The 19,154-nt window shown below is 36.6% G+C and overlaps 1 protein-coding gene across 1 annotated transcript in view; it reads left to right on the plus strand.

The window, feature by feature from the left end:
- The window catches only part of tcerg1l (transcription elongation regulator 1 like), a 98,539-nt gene extending 79,853 nt beyond the window's left edge, over positions 1–18,686 (plus strand). Inside the window, exons 7-13 of the mRNA XM_067370210.1 lie at positions 2,349–2,437; positions 8,393–8,535; positions 9,937–10,012; positions 10,999–11,095; positions 11,300–11,389; positions 14,901–15,019; positions 18,530–18,686. Coding sequence (XP_067226311.1) covers positions 2,349–2,437; positions 8,393–8,535; positions 9,937–10,012; positions 10,999–11,095; positions 11,300–11,389; positions 14,901–15,019; positions 18,530–18,686 — 771 coding nt within the window. The remainder of the gene's footprint in view (positions 1–2,348; positions 2,438–8,392; positions 8,536–9,936; positions 10,013–10,998; positions 11,096–11,299; positions 11,390–14,900; positions 15,020–18,529) is intronic.
- Positions 18,687–19,154: the final 468 nt, after the last annotated feature.

Genomic DNA, 19,154 nt, shown 5'->3' on the forward strand with positions numbered 1-19,154 from the left:
GTATGTTCAAGGCTGAACGCATCTAGACCATTTATCAGGCTGATAATCAACACTATATTTTATTATTAACCTTGTAACCCATGTTTGGGGTGAGATAATTGTGATTCCCTTTGCTTGCATGATTAAAGATCAGAAAAAACACATGCACTTTGTTCCAAAATGCTGCTGCAAATGAACTGAAATGAGACTTGATTTCATAAGTGACTTTGAAAAAGCTGCATATACAGTGATGTTAAAAAAATATTATACTCTAATAAGCATAACAATAAATCAGTCACATAAATATTGGGTAAAATAATAGATTTTTGATTATTGTATTGATAACTTGCAGTACTGATTCAATTAAGTATATTTAATGACATTACATTTGCATGTTTTCACTGAGCTCTACATGATGCATTCTGGGATTGCAAATGTATGCTTGTTACTGGATTAAGTACTGATTTCTTCTTTAAAAGAAATTGATTACTTTTTTAGATGAATTTGATTCCTCCATGATGACATAAATCATAGCTGGAAAACCTTTATTAAAATATATTATTTAATAAAACAGAATTCTTTCTCATTATTTTTGTCTTGTTTTCCAGTAAAAAAAAATATTAATTAAGTGAGTTTGTACTTAAAACAAGAACAAATATCTGCCAATCGGGTCAGAAAAATTCAAAGTTTTTGACTGTAGTAAAGCATAAAAATACCATAATATGTTTGCAGATGTTTAGGAAATATGCGAAGATCACATTCTTGTTTCTCCAAAAAGTTACTTTGAAATGTGCGTTCCATGTCAGAATGTCTGTTTTTGTTTTAATCTGTGTGATCCCGCCCACTGCCAATTTAACCAATAGTATTTCGCGACCCCGGATTGCCAAATCATTGCAACCATGGAAGCCTGCAAACAAACTAGGTCAGAGATTGCAGATTCTACCTGACCTAAAAAGCCTCGGCATCCATCTAAAAATCTCTATGAACAGGTGCATATTGAAATGTGGATAAATCAACTCATCAGTTTACAGTGTGTATTAATTCTCCTCACCTTCCATTGTCAATTGCGCTCGCTCCTGTTGCATGTACTCAATCTGGCAACCCGAGTGAGTGTTGAGTCTGAGGAGGAGGGGGCGGGGCAAACAACTCTCTCCAATATTTTAAATTTGGACTGCAGAACCCATTTCAACTACTATCAATATTACTACTGCAGATATTTTTTCGTGTTTTACAATTCAATTTTGACAATTTCTACAGAAAACAAGACTTGTTATCTAATGACATTGTGCTTCTCCAGTAAATGTATCTTGATTTAAGAATGTTTAGATATTTGTACTGGAAAACAAGGCAAAAATACTGAGGAAGAACATCATTTCTTTGCAGTGTATAGATTCAGAATGTGACCAAAAATTATGGACTTCTTAAAGTCCGTGTAATCATGAATTTTTCTTTCTTAATACACATTAATTGATTTTCTGTGTGTGATTGATTGGTGCAATTGTAAATAATCTTTAATTTTTTTTTGTTCTGTTTTACTCAAATGTCACATTACACAGTAAAATAACTTGTGAATGCTGTTTGCTGTTGACTTAAAGGGTTAGTTCACCCAAAAATTAAAATTACTCACCCTCATGTCGTTCTACACCCGTAAGACCTTCGTTCATCTTTGGAACACAAATTAAGATACTTTTGATGAAATCTGATGGCTCAGTGAGGCCTCTATTGAGAGCAAAGCCACCGAACCTCTCCAGATCCATAAAGGTACTAAAAACATATTTAAAACAGTTCATGCGAGTACAGTGGTTCTACAATATTATAAAGTGACAAGAATACTTTTTGTGCACCAAAAAAACTAAATAATGACTTTTCAACAATATGTGATAGTGATAAGCACTGCCTCTGAGCTTTACGAATCTTTTGTTTCGAATCAGTGATTCAGATCTCCTATCAAACGGCTAAACTGCTGAAATCACGTGACTTTGGCGCTCCGAACCAGTGATTCCATTTGTAAGACTTCTGAATCGAATCACTGGTTCAGAGCGCCAAAGTCACGTGATTCTCAATGTACTGTAGGCCTCACTGAGCCATCGGATTTCATCAAAAATATCTAAATTTGTGTACCGAAGATGAACAAAGGTCTTACAGGTGTAGAACGACATGAGGGTGAGTAATAAATTACATTATTGTCATTTTTGGGTGAACTAACCCTTTAAGCATGCCTCTTTCTCAGCCTTCGGCCCTAATCATATCCTAAAACCTGTAAAATTACTCACATGGCAATTTTGGCCACTCAAACAACATCATATGCCCTTTATGTCATGCTAGTATATCCTTTCTGTTTGTTTGTGTGTGTGTGTGTTTGTGTCCAGGATGAGCCTTTTAAAGTCAGTATGGATGAGGACAGCTTGCCCAAAGACAAGCGGCCAGTGGCATCCACGCCTATACCTGGATCACCATGGTAACTACCCATTTTGTCTGCACAGATATGATTCACCATCAATCTGATGCATTTTTATTGATAATAAATGACTCTCTGCATGCAAGATAATGACCGGTCGATTGTTCTCTCGCGATTGTCTCTGTGTCAACCTGCACTTTAAAATGCCACTATTGTAAGTGCAGTGTTTTTCTCCTGTGTTTCGGAATACTTTAATAGCCATTTTGTTCTTAGTGATGTAAAGATGTTTGTTTTATCTCCTCTCATTCTGTCATAAATGTCAGCAGGTTTAGCACCATTTAAATGATGCATGCTGCTCTATAACTGTTTGATGACAGTAATACAAGCTTGAATAAAATACAGCAGCGCACATGGCAAACTTCCAGCTCTAAACAGATGCTGTGACATCCAATCAAAAACCTGCATTAGGACAATGTGTTATGCAAGACTTCCATTTTTCTCTGCCAAAGCAGTGTGGGCTTTCCTTCCCTGCAAACAAACACACAGACATTTTTGAAACCCAGCAGGCGTCATGGCTTATCGCATTCAGCTTTTGTTGACATACACGAACTGGCTTCACTGGTAAATCTTTGCTTTTAACATGTGGTTGATGAGACCAGCTTTGCAGATTTGGAGCTGTTGTGTGATAATCCAGATATAGATGTGGATTAGATTCCTATGGTACATAAAAACCCATTGAGTCTAGACTCAAAGGAAAGATCAAATGAGATCTTTTTTGTGTCTCAAATGTCTCTGCTTGATAGAAATTAAATGTGCAAACAGATTATTGCTTAAGTCTCCAGCTTCTCTGGCTTTTTGCTAGAGTTCTAGAAAAGATGTATATTGTTTTAAACTATGTCAATATAGAGTTTCTGATCTAATTTGAGTCTGATTCACAAGTTCTCAATTCAATTTCGATTTGATTCAATTTTGATTCATTTGGGCAATGATCATTTTGTTTACATAAATAAATCTTTCTGTAAATTAAAGCACTCTGGCCGTATTCACAAAACATCTTAAGGCTAAAAGTGGCTCCTAACTTGCTGATTTAGTAGAAACTCTTAAAAATAATGAGTGTCAGTCCTAATTTTAGGAGTCCTAAATTTTTGCTCTAAGAGAATTTAACAAAGCATTTTAGCACTAAAACTAGCTCCTAAATCTGTGAAACATTAGGAGTAGTCAAGAGGACTCCTAAATCACTAAGAGCAAATCACAAACAGTCCTAATCCACCCAAAGACACTGAACACCATTGAGGCAATAGCGATACACTGCAAAAAATGCTGTTCTTACTTAGAATTTTTGTCTTGTTTCAAGTCAAAATAATAATAAGTTCTTAAATCAAGAAGCATTTTACAAATTAGCATAGTACAAATTATTTTCTTGTTTTCAGGAAAAATAAATCAAAATTAAGCAAAATAATCTTAGTGCAAACTGAAAACAAGATTATATAGCTTATACTTGGTTTGAAATAAGACTATTTTGCTTACCCCATTGGCAGATTATTTTGCCTGTTTTAAGGAAAAACTTACTTAATTTTGACTTATTTTTCCTGAAAACAAGAAAATAATTTTTACTTGTCAAGAAAATGCTTCTTGATTTAAGAACGTTAAGATATTTTGACTAGAAACAAGACAAAAACTCTAAGTAAGAACAGCAGTATAGAGCCTTGGGTGCTGAACCTTTTCTTCATAAATGCAATACATTTTGATTTATAGATTTTAATCTATGATGAGACGGCAAAAATAAATCTTTAACAAATAAACAAATATAGTCTGATTACCTGTGGCAGTGGTTATTATGAGTTCACACTTACAAATGATTGAATAGAGTAAAAAAACTCCAAAACTTTGTTTATAAACCATAATTTGTCGCTTGAATTCTTCATCCAAGGGGTGGACAATTAACTGTACATACTAGTTTAATTAGTGACACTTAGCCTACATTTTAAAACCTTTATGGCAACAATATGGCAACATTTTATTTTAACTATGGCAACATTTTTATTAAAAAAAATATATTTGAATAGGGCCACATTTGTATTTTAAAACCTTTATTTTAATATGGAAACATGACACCTCATTCTACAATATTTCTGATTAAATCACTGACTCCTCCCCCATCAGCCAATCACTGTGTGCATAGTCCATAGCAACGAGGTCAGCCCCACCCTTACTCTTCGCTTAAGACTTCAGTCTATAACTTTGTAAAAGTTTGTCTCAGCAGCTTTGTGAATAGGTTTTAAGAGGAAACTCTTAGTTAAGAACGTTTTCTGCTATTTAGGAGAACTCTTAGTGGTAAGATAAAATATTTTATATTTTGTCAATACGGCCCCAGGTTCATAAGTGTTTGGTTCACAAAAATTGTAGCCTACTGGTTGCTGTATGGCTGCTATATACTATATACCTACTGCAAAAAGTACCTGGATGACGTACTATTTCCGGCAGGATTCTGAAGTGTGTATATGATGGACACTTTACTGGTAGGTCACATGAAAATGACAACATGGCGAATGTAGTACATCTGGGGCCGTATTCATAAAACATATTAAGAATCTTAAAAGTAGCTCCTAACTTGCAGATTTAGGAGAAAATAATGGGTATATCCGTTCTAAGTCTAAGAGTATTTCACAAAGCATTTTATTGTTAAAACTAGCTCCTAAATCTGTGAAAAGTTAGGAGTAGTCAAGAGGACTCCTAAGTCACTAAGACCAAATCACAAACAATCCTAAAATGGCTGTTGCTGGTGATCCGCCTCAGCAGTCCACCCAAGGACACTGTACACCATTGAGATTTTAATCTGTGATGACATAACATAAAGGTTAATTTATGTACAGACAAAATGCATTGAATAATGGAGAATAAAACATTGCGGTCAAGTAAATAATATCCTAACGTCTGCGCTGGGCAGCTTGTGTGATCTGAGTTTGAGTTCCGGCTTGTGGCCTTTCCCGATCCCGTCCCCACTTTCTCTCTCCCACTTCGCTTCCTGTCTACTCACTGTCTTATCATAATAAAAAGAACCAAAAAAAAAAAAAAAACTTTTTTTTTTTTCAAAAGTTTTATTTTCAAAACTTGTTTTCACGAGTTCACACTTACAAATGATCGAATTGAGTAAAAGAGTAAAATAAGCATATTTGGCGTGCTGACTGAGGGGATCGAGGGCTCTGAGCTCAGAATTTAGCCCAAAGAGTATATCCCTGACTGGGAATAGGAACCGGCCAAGAGTGAGAGTCTGGGTGGTGGAGGGATGCAGAAAACTGTCGAAGCAACAGGTGAGTCGGCTGTGTATATGCCTCCTCTGGAGCTGATTGGATAGACCGTTTGAATGTGCTCCTCCTGAACTTTGTTTATAAAACATAATTTGTTGCTTGAATTCTGCGATCTCTCGAGATGCAGACATGTAAGAGGCTGACAATTAGCTGAACTCATTCAGAATCAAATGTAATACATCCAAATAAATACTATACTTGACAAACATATTGTAAAGATCCATTTTGAGGGTTATATTAGCTGTGTAAACTGTGTTTATGCTGTTCAAGGCAAGCGCGAGCTCGGGGGGGAGTGGGAGCATGAGAATTAAAGGGGGCGCAACCTATATATCAGTGCATAGTTAATGATGCCCCAAAAGGCAGTTAAAAAAATGAATTTAAAAAAAAATCTATGGGGTATTATGAGCTGAAACTTCACAGACACATTCAGGGGACACCTTAGACTTATATTTAATCTTTTAAAAATAAGTTCTAGGGCACCTTTAAGAGGAAACTCTTTGCTAAGAACTTTTACTGCAATTTAGGTGGTAAGATCAAATGTTTTGTGAATACGGCCCCTGGATTATATTCCTACTATATAGAACATACTTTTCTAGTGGTTGCAAAGTAGGTACCTCTTCTAAATAAGTGGCACTACTTATGGTGCTTATTCTAAAAAAAAAAAAAAGTACCAACTCAAGAAAGTTTTCAATTTCGGATGCAGCCTGTGTTTTTGAACTCAGAAGTACCGGTTCATAATAGTCATTTGTTTGCGAATCAGACTGTTCCTGCTGTTTGTTGATGTTCTGCGTGGCACATGAGGACAACTCGGTGAAAATGTGTTTTTACATTGTCTTTTTATATGACATCTTTTGCTTTGGACTGTAAATTCAGCAGCAGGGTCTGTCACCAATGATAAGCTATGCAGGAAACATTGGTATGAATAAATGATCAATCTTGGGATTTTAAAGGCTCGTTCACACCAAGAACAATGACAGTAACTATATTAGCGTCCACACCAATGCACATAACATTCTGTTTATTAAAAGGGGGGCTGGAGTTTATCGTCTGCTGCTGTAAATGCTCTTTAAAGCAGGGTGGATTCTGATTGGATGTCAATTATCGTTCATTGGCCTGGGAAAAACAGTTACTTAAGACCTTCATTCATCATTGGAATATAAATTAAGATATTTTTGATGAAATCCGAGAGGAATATGACTCGTCCGTAGACAGCAGTATAATCAACACTTTCAAGGTCAAGAAAGGAATTAAAGACATTGTTAAAATAGTCGACTTGACTGCAGTGGTTCAACCTTAATTTTATGAAGAGACGAGAATACTTTTTGTGTGCAAAACAAAACAAAAATAATGACTTTATTCAACAATCTCTTCTCTTCCCTGTCATTATCCTTACGTAGTTGCTGGCTCAGTATTGACCGATGCTGTTCACGTGAGCAGCACGACGCATGTGTGTGAAAAATATCTTACTTTGTGTTCCGGTCTTACGGGTGTAGAACGACATGAGGATGAGTATTAATGACAGAATTTCGAGGAACTAACCCATTAAGAATCAAATGAAGAGCACAATTAATCAATGTATCATTTGTGTCTTTTTTAGTTTAGGATAAACTTTGAGATTTATTGCTCCAATAAAGCTGGATAGTGGCACAGAGTCACAGTGTTTTGCTTTTTTAAGAATTGACCTAGAAATAGATTATAGTTGTTCTGCATAGTAAGCTGGAACAGAACTATTTTAGCATGGGAAAAATATTAAACACATCAACCTCTGAGCAATAAAATGGTCTTTTTGGGTAGAATAAAATTGGTCTCTAAATTTAATTTTGTAGTTATTGTTTTGTATGGATGTTGCATGGACATGATTTAAAAATTCAAGAATCCTTGCAAGGAAGGACAAATGAAGCATGTGACTAGCGCCAACCATATGTTTGCACTATGAATAACTGCATATGAGCAGAGCGGATGCTCCATTTCAAAGATTTTTTTAATATCACTGGGTCAGTTTTATGGTACAGGAAGGCACTGCTGATCTCCCTGATGCGATAGGGTAGCAAAATGAAATGTCAGGATTGGTTTGTCATGGTTGGCATGAGGTTGTATCAAATTACCTCACAGACTACTGCAGAATCCATGAATACTTTATCCGACATGCCCTGAATGAGGCCTGAAATGGGTCTAAAATTATCACTGTAAGGTATGAATATCTAGTGCGGAACGTCTGAAAAATTGGTCACTTTTGGATTTATGACTGTAATCTAAAATGTATAATAGGCTTGTAGATACTTGATTCTGGACATATTGTGGATTTTTAGCCATGTAAAAAAAAATAAATAAATAAAAAAATAAAAAAATCTTGTGAAATTGATAAAGGATGATTGTGGAAAAAAAAAAAAAAAAGTTGGTGAAGACAAAAATACACCAGAAATCTGAATCAAAGGGTGAAATTCTTCCCATCTCAGCTGTCATGTGTGACCCAGAATCATCTCTCTCTCTGGGTTGCTTTGGTCATGATGGGGGTGTTTTTCTTCATTGGCATTTCTTAGTGAGAAAAAAAAAAAAAAAAAAAAAAAAAAAAAAAAAAAATGAAAAAAGGTTGTGTTTCTATGTTTGTGTGTGTGTGTGTGTGTGTGTGTGTGTGTGTGTGTGTGTGTGTGTGTGTGTGTGTGTGTGTGTGTGAGTGAGTACATGACAACATCTCTCTTTTCTCTAGGTGTGTGGTGTGGACAGGCGATGACAGGGTGTTCTTCTTCAATCCCACCATGCATTTGTCAGTATGGGAGAAACCAGTGGATCTGAAAGACCGCGGAGACCTCAATCGAATCATCGAGGACCCGCCACATAAACGCAAGAAAGGTGAGTCTCAATGATTCTGGACAGAAATAGCAAGACTATTCCGACATATCTAACATGATTTGGGACACATTAAGTCCAATTTTAGATACAATTTAGGATAGATAGTGTTCAAATTAGTATGCTGGCAGTGTGTCTTCTGACCTATTTAATGGTAAATGTATTTATAATTGAAATCCAGATGGCACAAACAAAGATATCTCATTTGAACTGTTTATATGACTGAATATAATTATCAGCAAGCATGAAATATAATTGAAACATCATCATCTTTAGAAACAACACATATAGAAACTGTTATGGAATATATTGTGTTAAAAATGTGATGCGTGATTCATCTGAAAATGTTTACATTTTAGATGCTTTCAGGATGTTGATATTGTTTGTTTCAGTGTGTATCCAAATGTAAGTAAACGTACGTGAGAACTGGAACTGCACTTATATCTATACTCTACATTACCAAAAAATGTGAAATATTATTACAATTTAAAATCACTGTTTTCTAATTGAATATATGTTAAATTGTAATTTATTCCTGTGATCAAAGCTGAATTTTCAGCATCATTACTCCAGTATTCAGTGTCACATGATCCTTCAGATATCATTCGAATATCCCCCCCCCCCCAATAAATAAATAAACAAACAAATAAATAAATAAATAAATAATATTACTGATGCCAGACTTTTGAATGGTAGAGTACAGCACTTGCAAATACTAATGAGATCATGTTGGCAAGTCCTACTGTAGCCTCAAGGTAAGACTCATTTGGGTTCAGATTAAGTTGCTGAATCAGTGAAGTGTAACTCATGACTTTATTATATGAAATACAGGAGCACAGTCTGTGTAAAGGGATGAACTTGACTGAAAGTTTAATCCTCAGTGGGATAATGATGCTCAAGCAAAAGTTTAATACACACACCAAACTGCAGAACTGGTGTTCTCATGGATTACCTAAAAGCAGTAATCCAGTGAAGCGGCTCTGCAAATATTGAATTAGTCTGGATCTTGTCTGGAAGTTATTATACGGTTGGTTTGATTTCCCAGAAGGCTTTTCATCTTTATTGATTTAGCTTTATTGGCGTTTCATGGAGATTATCTATATTGATGACCTTAATCTATTTGGCGTCTACAATTTAAACATGTTCGTTCGAGTAAATTAGTTCTCATTGTACTTTTCAGATCAACAACCTGGCATTATCCAGGTAAATCAGTACAAAATCTCAAACAGCTGGTTTTGTGTCCATAAATAAAACTATATCAACTTATTTTTTTACTAATTTGTCACTGTTTCTTTCGATAATCTGTTCACCGTTATGTTAAATCCAAATTATATACTTAAATACTTCTAAAGCTTATATACTTCTAATTCTATACTTCTAAAGCTTGATTTTTTCAATCAACAGACGACGACTCAAATTCTGCTGACGATGATGATGACGACGATGAAGAGGAACGTAGTTCAAAGACCAAGCGCTACAAGTAAGTTGGGTCGAGCCATGTAAAATATGACAAGAGATCTATCCTGAGCTTGCTTTAATTGACGAAGAGGATCTCGTGTCAGATGTGTTGTATGTCACTCACCTTAATAATCGCAGCTCAACAGGAAGTCTTTGATTTTGCTGGGCAACATCTGCACTCACAGCTTGATGCGAATTTCTCAATCTGTCTCTCTTGGTGATGATTTAAATTGAACAGTTGGGTGTTTGAAGTGTGCCCAAATGTCTGCGTAGAGACAAAAACAAAACCTTACAACTTAACATTTCAAGAAGAGATTTTGTTTACACTGAGTATTTAATTTTCGACAACCGTTTGAACTAGTTTTTGGAGAGGTTTCCTGTGATTTGTAAAAAATGATATGAACGATATTTCATGACAACATGTTTTTCCATTACTTAAACTCATCAAAATAATTTAACCAATTTCAAAACCAAAGTCATACACGATTCATCTAGGCAAGATTTAAAAAAAAATGAGTTTAACAACATTTAAACATAAGTTTAAAGCTGAATTACATTTTTGTTGTTGTTGTACAGTTTATTGGTTGACTGATATTATTTTTTTAATGTCCAATGAAAAAAGTTACATTTAGTTTTGAAAAAAACATTTAAAAAAAAAAATCACATGTAAGCACAATCTATGTTTGTTTAATAAAAATTCAAACATTTGATCGTAAGCATTTCAGATCAAAAGATTTCCGAACTTTGCAGTGTATGATAACATTTAATGATAGCAAAAGAGGCAGAAATGCTGAAGTGACATGAATATTTAATTTACACAATATTTACTCCAAAACTTTTAGAGGATATTTGAGTGAGTTATACATTGATAAGTCTTTGGTAAACACTTTTTCTTCTAATCAGCCATGTGTGCATATCATAAAAGTTTGGGCAGAATCAGTGCAGTCTATTGGATATTATCTCCTGAGATATTAAAAGCTATTGTATTTTGTCTCCATCGCTTTAAAGACTGGACCATCCTGTTGAGTGTGATGAAGGGAAAAATGGATCATTACCACTGGAGCTGCGGATCAGCCATTTCAGAGACATGCTTCTGGAAAGAGGGGTGAGAAATTCATTAATTCTGGGACAATAATGAAACTTTAGCCTTAAAGGAATAAAATAGATAAAGGTTAATCCAATAGTTCACCCAAAAGTGAAAATTCAGTGGGCCATGAAAATATTACAGATGGAGCAGTTTGTAATGAAGTGGGTAACTGACATGCGTTTGTTCTGTGTGAGCATCATTCATCCTGCGTATCTTGAACAGGTGTCTGCATTCTCCACCTGGGAGAAAGAGCTGCACAAAATTGTATTTGATCCACGGTACCTGTTGCTGAGTCCAGAGGAACGTAAACAGGTATGACACAAAGATTTCACATCAGCCTCAATCAACCTCATACATTAATAAACTTCAAACCTCATTACCTCTACAATTCCACAGGCGTACAGTACCATCATAGTGGTTTTAAAGTACTAATAGTGGGTGGTAATGCCATCAACTGTATAAACTCTATTACATTATTGAGGATTATGACCACCTTGCTAATATTGTGTTGGTCCCCGTTTTGCTACCAAAACAGCCCTTACTCGTCGAGGCATGGACTCCACTAGACCCCTGAAAGTGTGCTGTGGTATCTGCACCAAGATATTAGCAGCAGATCCTTTAAGTCCTGTAAGTTGCGAGGTGGACTTGTTTGTCCAGCACATCCCACAGATGCTCGACTGGATTGAGATCTGGGGAATTTGGAGGCCAAGTCAACACCTCAAACTCATTGTTGTGCTCCGCAAACCATTCCTGAACCATTTTTGCTTTGTGGCAGGGTGCATTATTCTGCTGAAAGAGGACACAGCCACCAGAGAATACCGTTTCCATGAAAGGGTGTACATGGTCTGCAACAATGCTTAGGTAGGTGGTATGTGTCAAAGTAACATCCACATGGATGGCAAGACCCAAGGTTTCCCAGCAGAACATTGCCTAAAGCATCACTCCATGGTCTAGTTCTGATGCCACTGTTGGCGCTTGCGGCGGTGGACAGGAGTCAGCATTGGCACCCTGACTGGTCTGCGGCTATGCAACCCCATACACAACAAACTGTGATGCTCTGTGCATTCTGACACCTTTCTATCAGAACCAGCATTAACTTCTTGAGCAATTTGAGCTACAGTAGTTCGTCTGTTGGATTGGAACACACGGGCCAGCCTTTGCACCTCACATGCATCAGTGAGCTTTGGCTGCCCATGACCCTGTCACCGGTTCACCACTGTTCTTTCCTTGGAGCACTTTTGATAGATACTGACCACTGCAGACCGGGAACACCCCACAAGAGCTGCAGTTTTGGAGATGCTCTGACCCAGTCATCTAGCCATCACAATTTGACTCTTGTCAAACTCACTCAAATCCTTATCCTTGCCCATTTTTCCTGCTTCTAACACATCAACTTTGAGGACAAAAGGTTCACTTGCTGCCTAATATATCCCACCCACTAACAGGTGCCGTGATGAAGAGATAATCAGTGCTATTCACTTCACCTGTCAGTGGTCATAATGTTATGCCTGATCGGTGTATATTAAAAATGATTTGCACTATATATTATGTAAGGAACATTTGACAACGAGCTGTTTAATTATTAGAAAACAATGCACAACAAGGTGGAAATGTGTACACGACATGAAGTGGATGCGCATTAGTGGATGTGCATTATTTTCTAATAATTCAACCATACAGACTCAATTTTTCCACTTATATGGTTACCTCAAGACATTGTTCAAATGCTGTATTTTAAGTCATTTTTTCAGGTTTTTGTTCCTAAAAACCTCTTGTGTGTAGGACTAATTTCTTACACGTCTCATCCCAAGCCTCCGTTGCTAATTCCAAAAAGTATGTGAATTACTTGAGTGTGTAATTACTTGAGTGTATAATTGAGTTGAGACACTGTACAAATTGTGAATAAAAACAGCAATGATGTGGAAGTTTCAAATTTCAATATTTTATTCAGAATACAACATTGATGACATATCAAATGTTTAAACTGAGAAAATGTATCATTTTAAGGGAAAAAATAAGTTGATTTTAAATTTCATGGCATCAACACATCTCAAAAAAGTTGGGACAAGGCCATGTTTACCACTGTGTGGCATCCCATCTTCTTTTTATAACAGTCTGCAAACGTCTGGGGACTGAGGAGACAAGTTGCTCAAGTTTAGGAATAGGAATGTTGTCCCATTCTTGTCTAATACAGGCTTCTAGTTGCTCAACTGTCTTTGGTCTTCTTTGTCGCATCTTCCTCTTTATGATGCGCCAAATGTTTTCTATGGCTGAAAGATCTGAACTTCAGTCTGGCCATTTCAGTACCCGGATCCTACTTCTACGCAGTCATGATGTTGTAATTGATGCAGTATGTGGTCTGGCATTGTCATGTTGGAAAATGCAAGGTCTTCCCTGAAAGAGACAACGTCTGGATGGGAGCATATGTTGTTCTAGAACTTGGATATACCTTTCAGCATTGATGGTGCCTTTCCAGATGTGTAGGCTGCCCATGCCACACGCACTCATGCAACCCCATACCATCAGAGATGCAGGCTTCTGAACTGAGCGCTGATAACAACTTGGGTTGTCCTTGTCCTCTTTAGTCCAGATGACATGGTGTCCCAGTTTTCCAAAAAGAACTTCGAATTTTGATTCGTCGGACCACAGAACAGTTTTCCACTTTGCCACAGTCCATTTTAAATGAGCATTGGCCCAGAGAAAACGCCTGCGCTTCTGGATCATGTTTAGATATGGCTTTTTTTTTTACCTATAGAGTTTTAGCCGGCAACAGCGAATGGCATGGTGGATTTTGTTCACCGACAATGTTTTCTGGAAGTATTCCTGAGCCCATGTTGTGATTTCCATTACAGTATCATTCCTGTATGTGATGCAGTGCCGTCTAAGGGCCCGAAGATCACGGGCATCCAGTATGGTTTTCCAGCTCTTTTTATACCCAATCATGTTGCCAATTGACCTAATAAGTTGCAAATTAGTCCTCCAGCTGTTCCTTATATGTACATTTAACTTTTCCGGCCTATTATTGCTACCTGTCCCAACTTTTTTGAAATGTGTAGCTCTCATGAAATCCAAAATGAGCCAATATTTGGCATGACATTTCAAAATGTCTCACTTTCAACATTTGATATGTTATCTATATTCTATTGTGAATAAAATATAAGTTTATGAGATTTGTAAATTATTGCATTCCTTTTTTATTCACAATTTGTACAGTGTCCCAACTTTTTTGGAATCGGGCTTGTAATATTAATTAGTCTGTGCGACACTCAACAGTGTTCGGCATCAGGGTTTATACTAATAGAGAAACTTTAAGTTTATCTGCTTCAAAAACAGTGCCATTATTACTTTGCTAGTGAGAAACGTCATGTAGAATTTAAGTTGCTAAACTGATAAAATTGTCAGAGCAGTGCTGACAACACAGTTTTTGTCTGAGTGTGTGTCCGTACTGTAAGTGTGTGCATTTGAGTGGGAGAAAAAAGAATGTGCTTTCTGTATGGAATAAAATTTAATTTTCTGGCAAAAAAAACATGGAAATAATTTGATGTTTTTGTCCTAATTTACTGTATGTTGTTGTGGGATTTGGTTCTTTTGCTGTTATAGGCTGTAAGGACCTTTTGAAATAACTGAAATCATTTGGCGAAGTGATATGAAGTCTGGAAATACTTTAGCTGTGCATTTCCCAGAAAATAACTGCAGACCTTAGAACGTTTGTCAACCAATCAGATTCATGCATTCAACAGCCCTGTAGCATAAATAAACATTAAATTTATCTTTACATTTTAAAATATTTACTATATATATTTTTACTTATTTTTGCCCACAGATTTATGATCAGTTTGTCAAAGCAAGAATGAAAGAGGAGCACAGAGAGAAAAAATGCAAACTACAGCAAGCGAAAGAAGAATACAGAAAACTGCTGGAGGAGTCAAAAATCACAACCAGGTGAGCTTATACAGTATATGAGATGAAATAAGTGTGACTGCTTTTGCTGATGCATTAATAAAAACCATCTCTAGAGTGGATTATTCATTCAGCAAAGGTGTTAATATCTGATGGTCTTTGCAGTTTGTCCTTTTTTTTTTTTTTTTTTTTTAAGTTTGTGTATTTGATTATAACCTTGTTTTTTATTAAAGGTCTTTGACAGAAGTGAATTCAAACACGCCACAGGGATTAGCTCTTGGCTTGAAGTTTGTCTCTCTGCAGGTTGAACAGAGACTGCCTTTCGCTTTTACTCTATTCTTTGCCTGATTGATTTATAGTGAAAGGAATGGAAGAGATGTGAATCAAAGCAATAATATTAACACACTAACAGTTCCTGTCCTTGAAGCAAAACAATATGTTTTTAAGAAGAGATCGTCTTAAATAATTAAAGGGTTAGTTCAGACAAAAATGAAATTTCTGTCATTAAGTACTCACACTCATGTCGTTCCACACCCGAAAGACCTTTGTTCATCTTCGGAACACAAATTAAGATAATTTTGATGAAATCCTAGAGGTATATGACTCGTCCACAGCAATTTAATTACTTTTTGCATAGTATTCTCGTCGCTTCATAAAATTAAGGTTGAACCACTGCAGTTACGTGGACTGTTTTAACGATGTATTTAGTACCTTTCTGTACCTTGCAATTGGTGGTTAATTTGCTGTCTATGGATGAGTCAGACGAGTTCATCAAAAATATCTTAATTTGTGTTCCGAAGATGAATGAAGGTCTTACGTGTGTGGGATGACATGAGGGTGAGTAATTAATGACAGAATTTTTATTTTTGGGTGAACTAACCCTTTAACCCTCTGGGGTCTGAGGCTGATTTGGGGACCTGTAGTAGTTTTGACATGCCCTGACATTTTTGCTTTTTTCAGTTGTTTATAAACATATTAATGACAAAAGTCTCATTACACTGTATTCAGCAGAAACTAGGCTACAATAATATGTGAGCAACAAGTATGTTAGTTTGTATTTGAGAGAATTACATATATACATGGTTTTTGAAAAAAAAAGTCACTGAAATAAGGCCTCAAAACACATGCTAAATATTTTTTTCACAAGACTTTTGCCAACTGTATATTTTAGTATAGAGTTTTTGCTTCACAATGATGTAAAAATCATCCTGCTTACTCAGTCATATAAAACAATGCATTGATTTTAAATCTCTAAGACACCTTTTGTTTAGGAAGGACATATGTAAGGAAGTGTGAATCTTCGTGAACAATGTTGTGATTCACACCTGAGGAGATTAAGACCCTGCCCCTAATGAGCTGCATAATTAGCCATTCAGTGAGGAATGTGACTGAGTGAACTAAGAAAAAATGCAATGACAAAAGACATATATCAGTTTTTGTTTGTAGTTTATTTAGAATATGGTTAACTATATACATGAGTGTCAAAGACACACGTAGACTACACAGTTATACCTGGAAATAAATCATGTTCAAAGATATATGTGAACATCACATACCTAGAATTTGGTGTGTCTGCACTGGAGGAAAAATAGATCTATGTATATGTTTGCATTAAACATTTCCTCAGCATGCTTTCATTGCAAGTTCTCACACAGTTCTCAGTGACATTTAACCAACGACCCAGAACACCTTAGCATAGGGTGCAACTGTATTGATTGGGATGTGCTTGATTCCAAAAAAGTTGGGACACTGTACAAATTGTGAATAAAATAGGAATGCAATAATTTACAAATCTCATAAACTTATATTTTATTCACAATAGAATATATATAACATATCAGATGTTGAAAGTGAGACATTTTGAAATGTCATGCCAAATATTGGCTCATTTTGGATTTCATGAGAGCTACACATTCCAAAAAAGTTGGGACAGGTAGCAATAAGAGGCCAGAAAAGTTAAATGTACATATAAGGAACAACTGGAGGACCAATTTGCAACTTATTAGGTCAATTGGCAACATGATTGGGTATAAAAAGAGCCGGAAAACCATACTGGATTCCCGTGATCTTCGGGCCCTTAGACGGCACTGCATCACATACAGGAATGCTACTGTAATAGAAATCACAACATGGGCTCAGGAATACTTGTCGGTGAACACAATCCACCATGCCATTCGCCGTTGCCGGCTAAAACTCTATAGGTCAAAAAAGAAACCATATCTAAACATGATCCAGAAGCGCAGGCGTTTTCTCTGGGCCAAGGCTCATTTAAAATGGACTGTGGCAAAGTGGAAAACTTTTCTGTGGTCAGACAAATCAAAATGTGAAGTTCTTTTTGGAAAACTGGGACACCATGTCATCCGGACTAAAGAGGACAAAGACAACCCAAGTTGTTATCAGCACTCAGTTCAGAAGCCTGCATCTCTGATGGTATGGGGTTGCATGAGTGCGTGTGGCATGGGCAGCTTACACATCTGGAAAGGCACCATCAATGCTGAAAGGTATATCCAAGTTCTAGAACAACATATGCTCCCATCCAGATGTCGTCTCTTTCAGGGAAGACCTTGCATTTTCCAATATGACAATGCCAGACCACATACTGCATCAATTACAACATCATGGATGCGTAGAAGAAGGATCCGGGTACTGAAATGGCCAGGCTGAAGTCCAGATCTTTCACCCATAGAAAACATTTGGCGCATCATAAAGAGGAAGATGCGACAAAGAAGACCAAAGACAGTTGAGCAACTAGAAGCCTGTATTAGACAAGAATGGGACAACATTCCTATTCCTAAACTTGAGCAACTTGTCTCCTCAGTCCCCAGACGTTTGCAGACTGTTATAAAAAGAAGAGGGGATGCTACACAGTGTAAACATGGCCTTGTCCCAACTTTTTTGAGATGTGTTGATGCCATGAAATTTAAAATCAACTTATTTTTCCCTTAAAATGATACATTTTCTCAGTTTAAACATTTGATATGCCATGTATGTTGTATTCTGAATAAAATATTGAAATTTGAAACTTCCACATCATCACATTTTGTTTTTATTCACAATTTGTACGGTGTCCCAACTTTTTTGGAATCGTGTTTGTAATTGTCTGCTTAGAAAACAATAACAGTACCATAGCAATTATCTAGAAATCATCAAGTTATTATCTAGAACACACTGGCAACTGCATAGCTACAGTATGTGCTTAGAAAACCCTTGCCAAATCATAGAAATCGACTTGAAATGCGCTAGTAAGCACCCAGAACACACTGACAACCACTAGATCTCTAGCACAATTTTTTTTAATTAAAGATTTCAGAAGCAAATGCATCAAAATGAGTGGTTTCCTTGTGATATTGTGCAGGTTCATGTGTTTTCAGCTCTTCTCCAGACTTGAGACTCACGGCTGCACGATCTCCTCAATGAGAAGGCTTTCAAAGTCTAGCCATGAAAACCACAGCAATCAGACCTCATACAGCCGAACAATTATGGACCATCACACTGATGACATAAAACATCTGACGACTGTCAAGGATCTCATTTTGATGTTCTCTTTTGTAGGTCAACGTTTAAAGAATTTTCGGACAAGTACGGAAAAGATCCTCGATTCAAGCAGGTTCTGAAGAGGAAAGACCAGGAACTGTTTTTCACCCAGTTCATCAGCACACTGAAGAAGCGGGACAAGGAGAACAGAATGCGTCTGAGGAAGATGAGATGAGGACAGGGACGTGAAGTCTCCAAACTACTGTGAACTGATTTACTGTGACTGTTTATCGCAGCGTATACAGTGTGATACCATCTGCCCATATGTCTGACCAAATGCCAAGGGCAGTGTTGCTGTTTGCTTTTCAATACTGACTTTCAAACAAAGAAACAAATACAGAACCAGCTGGGTCTGGGCAGCAGTTTGGTAATTAACTGTGTGTGTTTCATATTGAAGCTCTTAATCTCCGGTTTGAGTATAACAAGGTTCCGAACTGACAAAACTGAACACGAATACAGAGTTTGACTTGATAAAAGCATCTAAAGCCATTGACCTGTGCACACAGGTAGAAAATGATTTTTATAATAATTGTAAATAGATGTTGATTTGCCTGGCGCTGTGTTGAAAGTGACCGTAGAAGTGCAATCATTTTGTCAGAGTAAGGGAATGTTTACACGACACCGTTTTTAACTAAAAACGGAA

Source organism: Chanodichthys erythropterus, chromosome 19, assembly GCF_024489055.1.
Source record: "Chanodichthys erythropterus isolate Z2021 chromosome 19, ASM2448905v1, whole genome shotgun sequence".
Classification (NCBI taxonomy): Eukaryota; Metazoa; Chordata; class Actinopteri; order Cypriniformes; family Xenocyprididae; genus Chanodichthys; species Chanodichthys erythropterus.